This window comes from Chrysemys picta, chromosome 9, assembly GCF_011386835.1.
Source record: "Chrysemys picta bellii isolate R12L10 chromosome 9, ASM1138683v2, whole genome shotgun sequence".
Lineage (NCBI taxonomy): Eukaryota > Metazoa > Chordata > Testudines > Emydidae > Chrysemys > Chrysemys picta.
Window position 1 is genome coordinate 59025970 of NC_088799.1, and position 7524 is coordinate 59033493.

General features: G+C 55.9%; 1 protein-coding gene across 6 annotated transcripts in view; it reads right to left on the reverse strand.

Annotated features, from left to right (window-relative positions):
• The window catches only part of SHROOM4 (shroom family member 4), a 57933-nt gene extending 52544 nt beyond the window's left edge, over positions 1 to 5389 (reverse strand). For 2 of the 6 annotated variants that reach the window (XR_006176518.2, XM_005279169.5), the window contains exon 1: positions 5074 to 5385. Coding sequence is in view for 2 of the 6 variants with exons in the window: in XM_005279169.5 (XP_005279226.2) it covers positions 5074 to 5211 (138 nt within the window). In the remaining 4 variants the exon portion in view is untranslated. Of the gene's footprint in view, positions 1 to 4920; positions 4945 to 5073 lie in introns of those variants that run through there. The other 4 variants (XM_024111576.3, XM_042858733.2, XM_042858734.2 and 1 more) reach the window with 4 other exon arrangements.
• Positions 5390 to 7524: the final 2135 nt, after the last annotated feature.

Consider the following 7524-nt stretch of genomic DNA (forward strand, 5'->3'; position numbering starts at 1 on the left):
AGGAGCAGGGGTTCAGCAGCAGCATACTGGCCCAGGAGCCCTGGATCACCCCCGTGCGAACATGAGCAGCCTCCTCCCACTACATCACTACCAGCATCTGCAGGGGCTCTGAGGAGCTGCTCTGGCCCTCACTACTTAGCCAGTCACGCCTGTGTTCCCACTGCCCCCTGCCTTGGGAACTCAGAGAGCGAGGGCAATGCCCCGCTGCTTAGCACAGCCAAGGGGAGAGCAGGAGCTGGGCTCCTGCAAACATTTCAGACTCCATAGGTGCCAGGCGGAGAAGAACGGCCTGGCTTTGGAAGGACCCTAAGAAACTCCCACGCTTCCTGGCTGCTGCAAGGCACCCAGAAACCCAGAGTCCTACACCAAGCACATGGCTCCGCACGACCTGCAGGCACCCATGTGATTTGCTCCCAGCCCTGCCCACAGGACCCCTTCAAGTTCTGGGAGCCTCACAGGACGACGAGCCCCTTGGGAACCCAAGCCCCATGCTGCCTGTACCTGCCAGGGCTCTGGCTAGCAACCCTTGGGCCTGCAATACAGACATGGGAGAACCACAGGGCAGGCCAATTCCTCGCCAGTGAGGCTCTGAAGAAAGGGCCCATGGTCCTGCATTCCGTGGATCAGGGCTCAGAGCTCGGATCTTCTCAGTGGTCAAACACTGGAAGCCCAGGTCTGGGGAGCTGGCACACAGGATGAAAACCCGGCAGAATCCCGAGCCAGAGAGCTCACCCCTGGGCCCCACACTACATTAATTTTACAGTCCACTTCCAGTCAAAGCTGAACTTCGCACTCAGTCCAGTTGTTAGCCGTAGGGGACCCCATCTGAGAAAGACTCCTTTGCAAGGCCGCTGGCAAGAACAGTTGCTGTCACACCCAGGGCAGCGAACATGGCCAGCGAGATGCAAGGGCCAGGGCTGCTGGAGAACAGGCAGCAGCTGCCTGGAGCCCAGGGGCCCATCCATGCTTGCAGGAATGCTGTGCCACCCAGAGGAGTTCAACATGGCCTGCGGGTAATGCACTGTTAACATAGCCCAGCAGCTGGCGTGGAGGGGCCGCACCATGGTCAGCAGGGATGTTTCTTGCCCCACTTCAGCTCCCAGAGGCGCACCAAGGGACGCTTCCCCATCTGAGGGGATGCTTCCCCAGCTAAGTGCACGATGGAAGCTCTTGCCCTTCCTCGGAGCTGCGGGGCAGGCAGATGATGTGGCTGGCTGAACGTTGTCTTGTCTCATTAGGACAGCTCCCGCAAGGATGAGGGTAAGAGCAGTGAGAACATGGCTCAGTGCAGCCCACTGTGAACTAGAATGGTTTGATATTCAGAACCACTATGGCCTCCTTCCCAACCCCAGCCCTGCTCACGGGTCCCAGGCATTACAGTGTGTGCCAAAATCCTGCCAGACTGCCCTCTGGCACCACCACCTTGGGCAGCCATCAAGGGCGGGGGCAAGCTCCTTCTCTACCCCACACACAGGCCAGGGGAACCACGCTGTTAGCTTCAACCTGGGGCAAGAGGAAGGCGTAACCCCTGGGGAGAGGCCAGGCCACAGCCTAACAGATCTCACGGGTAGGAATGTTTTCCTGAGACCCAGCCAAATTGTTCCCTTTTTTCAGTTTTGTGCCATTCCCCTGTCACACCCTCTAGCCCAGACCAGTCACCTGCCCTCCTTGGGGATTTCACTTTTCAGATGCTTGTCCACATTCAGCTTCCTGCCACTGCCAACCCAGCTTAGGAGGCACTTAGGGAGCTCAGCATCCACGCTGGGGCATTTTCCACCCCAACTTCCAGATCAACCCCTGTAGCCTCTTCTGTCCCTTTGCTCTCAACTCCCCCTCCTGCGTGCCTGCATCTTCCTCAGATCCAGCAGCCCAGACACATGCATTCTAGACAGCACGGCCACAGGGTGGACCTATCCACCCTGCTCCCTTTCACACCCCCAGGGCGCTGCACTTAAACAGCCTGATCTGCACTACAGCCTTATGCATTTTTAAATAGTAATAAAGAAAGCTCAAGTGTCAGCCAGCTGGAACGGTTATTAGCAGGTTTGGCTATTTTCACTGCAAGGGGGGAAAGCCAGCCCAGCCCTGAATGGGGAATAAACAGAGTCATGTGTCCACCGCTCCAGGAGCAGCATTCGGGGTTTATTTAACCTCCCTTTCAGCACTCTTTACGTAAGTTTCCACTCTGCTCAGAGGCAGCCTCTCATTACAATCCGCATGGAACTAATGTCAAGGAATCACGGGACCAGATTCCTAAATCTAAACTTTCCTTTAAAAAAAATAAAGCTGCTGGCCTGTCTGATAGCCAAAGTCCCATTCCACATGTGAGGTGAGCTGAGCAGAACCGGATGCAGTGCTATCTTCCTGAGCCTGCAGACACCCCCATTGCTTCTGCAGCACCTCCTGGCTTTGCCACATTTGCAGCGATGTTAACAAGATGTTGGTCAGTTTCACTGCTGCTGTTCACAGCCACCTAGGATGATCAACGTTACCCAACCAGCTGCCTCAGGGTAAGGCGTAATGGAGTTCATCGATTTAAAGGCCTGAAGGGACCACTGTGATCATCAAGTCTGTGTGTAAGACAAGCCAGAGAATTCCTCGTCATAATCCCTAGAGCAAATCTCTTAGGAAAACACCCAGTCTTGATTTAAAACTTGTCAGGGATGGAGAATCCACCACAACATTGTTCCACTGGTTAATCACTTTCACCGTTACAAAAAAACGCTTTATTTCCAGTCTGGATTTCTCTAAGCTCAACTTACAGACCGTAACAACTTATGATCGTGTTAGACCAGGGGTAGGCAACCTATGGCACACATGCCGAAAGCGGCATGCGAGCTGATTTTCAGTGGCACCGACACTGCCCAGGTCCTGGCCACTGGTCGGGGGGGGGGGGGGGGGGAGCGAGGGGGAGTCGCTCTGTATTTTAATTTAATTTTAAATGAAGCTTCTTAAACATTTTAAAAACCTTATTTACTTTACTACAACAGTAGTTTAGTTATATATTATAGAAAGAGACCTTCTAAAAAAATTTAAATGTATTACTGGCATGCGAAACCTTAAATTAGATTGAATAAATGAAGACTTGGCACACCATTTCTGAAAGGTTGCCGACCCCTGTGTTAGACCTTCCTCTGAGAGACTGAAAAGCCCCTTATTAAATAGTTGTGCCCCACGTAAGTACCTGTAGACTGTGATCAGCTCCCCCCCCCCTTCTTTGTTAAGCTACCTTGATTGAGCTCCTTGCATCTCTCACTATAAGACAGGTTCTCTAATCCTTTTCTAATCTCTGACCCTTATCTAATTTAACTGGAATTGTGGGCACCAGAAGTGGCCACAGTTCCAGCAGCGGGTGCACCAGTGCCAAATACAGGGGTGCAATAACCTCCCTGCTCCTAATTGAGATTTCCCTGTTTATGCATCCAAGGATCACAATAGGCCTTTTAGCCACAGCATCACACTGGGAACTCACATTCAGCTGATTATCCACCTCAACCCCACATCTTTTTCAGAATCAAAAGTTAGGCACATGGAGAGGAGGACCCACAATAACAGAGAATAGGGTGAGTAACAGAGACCCCTGTTCCCTCCAAGCAGCTAAAATCTAGAGGAGGAAAAGAGAGAGAGAGAGAGAGAGAGAGAGAGAGTCCCTTCTCCACTTCAGCAGCTAAAGCAGCTCAGCTTCAAACACTGACTAGCCAGAGGCGCTCATCAAAGGACAAAGCCCCCAAGCAACAACCAGAGATAAGTTCCTCATTCCTAGGCATGGGTGGCAGGGAGCCACCCCACCATGGCCTTCTGCGTCCACTCCTGTGCTCTTCCCCCCTTGCCTCTGGTAAACTGTTCAAGCCCCAGGGAGCTAGACAGCAGACTGCATGAGACACAGCCATTGGTAACCATCTCCATGCCTTGCAATGGCTCGCAGAGGACGGAGAGGAGGGGTTCGTCTCTTTTAGCTCTTCCTCCTCCCGTGCCAGACACACACTGCTCCCAGCGCAGCTTGTTTTAAAATCTATCGCTCACGCAAATTCTGGCCTTGACCGGAGCTCAGACCTGGATCTTCAAGGCACCCACCCCACCTCCTGCTCCTTTCTTCCCGCAAAGGCTCCGAAAGGAGAAAACACTCTGGGTTTTGAATTTTTTGCCCTGTTAACAGGGTGAAGCGCAGCCCGGTGCCAGCTACTCAACCCCAGGAAACCTTAGCCAACCTCAGTGTCCCTAGCCCTCCGGCCAGCCCACCCCGCTCTGCAGAGCCCCTGGCACAGCTCTCCTATGCGGGCGAGCTGAGCCAGGGACAGACATGAGTGGAGGGGCGGCCTGAGGCCAGCCTGTAGGGGTCCTGGCTACGGGCTGCCACAGCCAGCCGAGGGGGATGGGAAGCCGCGCACCGCTTCTGAAGGGTGACGACTCTCTTCCCCGCTCCCCCAGAGCACAGACCCAGCGTGGGGAGGGCAGAGGGTCCGCCTGGCCCACCCCCAGCGCCGGGGGCTCCTGCCTGCCGTACAGCGCCTCCCTGGGCGCTCGGACTGGGCTGCTCCCCGCGCCGCCAACACTACATCAAGTGGGGAGCAGCCACTAGCCTTTCCCGGGCCGCCCCCAGCCCCAGCTACCTGGAGACCCGCCTCTAGCGCAGCGCGGGCCGGGGTCGCTTTCCTCCTTCCCCGGCCTGTCTGACCGCCCCGGAGGGCGCTACCGTCCCGAGCCTCCTCTTGGCGCCCCGCTCTACAGGGCGACCCCGCGTGTTCATGTCCCCAGCCCCGGCCAAGCTCCCTGCGCCCTCCCGCCTGGAGCCCGGCCCCGCTACAGCCCGCGCTCCCGGGCCGGCCAGGGCACCCCCGCGGCGCCTCCGGCGAACAAAGCGAGGAAAGGGCCGCGGCTCCTGGCGTAACCAGCTCCCAGCACGTCGCGGCGGGACCCCACCCCGGGTTCGCTGCCGAGCCGCTTTTCCGCCCCTCAGACAAAAGTTTCCAGCAGGCGCGGCCCGGCTCCGGCTCCTTCCAGTGGGACGAGGCTGCCCCAGCGCCTCTCGGGCTCAGAGCGCCCCCTGCCGGCCACGCCCCGGCCGCCTCTTACCTTGGAGACGATGAGGGGCTCCCCGTGCTCCAGCCCCCCCTTGAGGGTGAAGCCCCAGGGTGCGCCCCCCTGCAGCTGCACATGCACGTACTGGAAGGAGACCAACCGGCTCTCGGTGCGCTCCTCCGGCGGCTCCATGGCCGCTAACGCCGCGGCCCCCAGCGCCACATCCCCCGGCCAGCTCGGGCTCCCGCGGCAGGAGGAGGAAATGACACCGAGCAGCCAGCAACGTGACGGAGGTGGGGGCCGAGCGGGGGCTGGGGCAGCCCCGGGGGCCGGCCAATGAGGCGCGGCCGGGGTGGGGCGCGGGGCTGGCCCCGGCTTCAGTATTACAATCTCCGCTTGCGGGCGTGAACTGGAGTGTATTTACATAGGGAGCTTGAGCACACGTGTGATGTGTGTGAGTGCATGGCCATGTGTACATGTGGCTATATGTCCCTGGGCACGTGGGTACCTCCTTATTCACACTGAGGTGTGTGGGTACGGCTGTCTAGGGATGTATACTGCAGGATGCATGTGCGTCTGCACATTCTCACGTGTGTTTGTATGTAGGTACCCTTGTGTGTGTGTAAATCAGCCTTGCACAACTCATGAAACATTAACAGCTCAAATGGCTAATCCCCCTGTCCCGCCTTTCTCAGGAGAACTGCCCATAACCAGAAAAACAACAAGGAGTCTGGTGGCACCTTAAAGACTAACAGATTTATTTGGGCATAAGCTTTCGTGAGTAAAAACCTCACTTCTTCGGATGCAACATTCTGTAGATACAGACTAACACGGCTACCCCCTGATACTTCATAACCAGAAAGCCACTGATATTTTACTCCTCAGAACAATTCCTGGCCCTCTCCAGTGCCCCATGGGCTGCACCCAGCTTCGCAAGGAGAGAGCCTGCGTCTCAGGGACACTTGGCACGTACCTATAATGCTGTGCTTGGGTGAGTAGAAGTTTGACAGGTGACTCTGTGTACCACCATGATGATATATGTGTGTGGATATATAGGAATGCCCGCAGGTGTGTTCTTGGAAAACCAATCTCTGCTTCATACGCAGTCCAGTCTCCACCTCTGGGAAGCAAGTTCAGTCATTGTTCAGTGAATAGGGCAGGCAGGGGCAGAAGGGGCTCAAGAGACCTGGGGATGGCTAATCCTGGCTCTGCCACTGACTTGCTGTGTGCCCTTGGGTAAGTCATATCACCTCTCTGTGCCCTGTTTTCCCTCCCCCCTTCTCATTAGATTGCAATCACTGCAAGGCAGCGCCTGTCTCTGGCCAGGAATGACGTCCTGGCCCCAGGGAGAGCTTTGATGGGACCAAGATTCCTCCCCACATGTCTGCAGTGCCTTGCACAATGGAGCCCTCACCCTGATTGGGGTCTCGTCTAAGTGCTACTGGAATGCAAATAATGACTCAATCCCAGCTGCCAGCCTGGCCGCCCGCACGGTTTTGCAATGGCATGTTCACTGTCTTGCTCAGAACGTCCTGCATGCGCATGTCCCAGCTGGCCATGAGCACGCAGTGAAACAGAACCAGCTGTTGAAAGAGGCAACACCTCATCTGCAAGCTGCCTTTCTGCTGTGGTATTTTAAACATGGCCCTTACCTTGCAATGCTGGGTATTTTTGCTTCTTGGTCAATTTTTAATCGGTGAGTTTCAAAAACAAATCCTGACTGGAGAAGGAAATAAACCTGCCCAGATCCCCTAGACTGGCCATGCTGCACCAAACCTCCTTCATGCTCCTCTGATCCTGGGCCAGCCAGCATAAATTAGCTACTTACATACCCAGCCCCCATTCCCATAGTACCTGCCCTCCCTACTACCAAGGATTTACTCTCCCACATCCCTGTGAAGTGAAGCAGGGCCATTGTCTTCACTGTACAGCTAGGCGATTTGCCCACAGGCACACAGGGTGCCTGTGACAGCATGGAGCTGATCCCAGGTCACTCAACTCACAGACAAGGGCTCTAACCACTGGACCATCCTTCCTCTCTGACATTAGTGCTGCCTTAGGGGCTAATGACCCTATGCTGTTGCCATAGCTACCGGGACCTGTTGCCTGGCCTTTCTGCAATTTCTTTTCAATTAAGTTTATCATTTTTGTGAGCTAGGATCAGATGTGCCCCTGAACAGGCCACCCTGAAAATCACTGGGTTGTCCCCCCGCAGTTTAACTCTCTGCTGTTGGCTGCACGGTGCTTCACCTCAACCCTGCCTGGAGTCGCTCTCAGGACACACCAAGCAATTGCCTCATCCTGGGGCTGTCAGGGCAGCTGGAGCAGCCTGAAAACTTTCCACCCTTCCTCCCGAGATGGAGTGAATCCACTTTGCCCTGGGCAACAGGCTGCAAAAGAGCCAGAGGGGTGACCCACACACTAGCAAAGCTGCCATGGGCACCAGGCCTGAGCATCTCCAGCTGGACTCTCTGGGGATGTGCTGACCCCTTCCCTGGGGTGGGG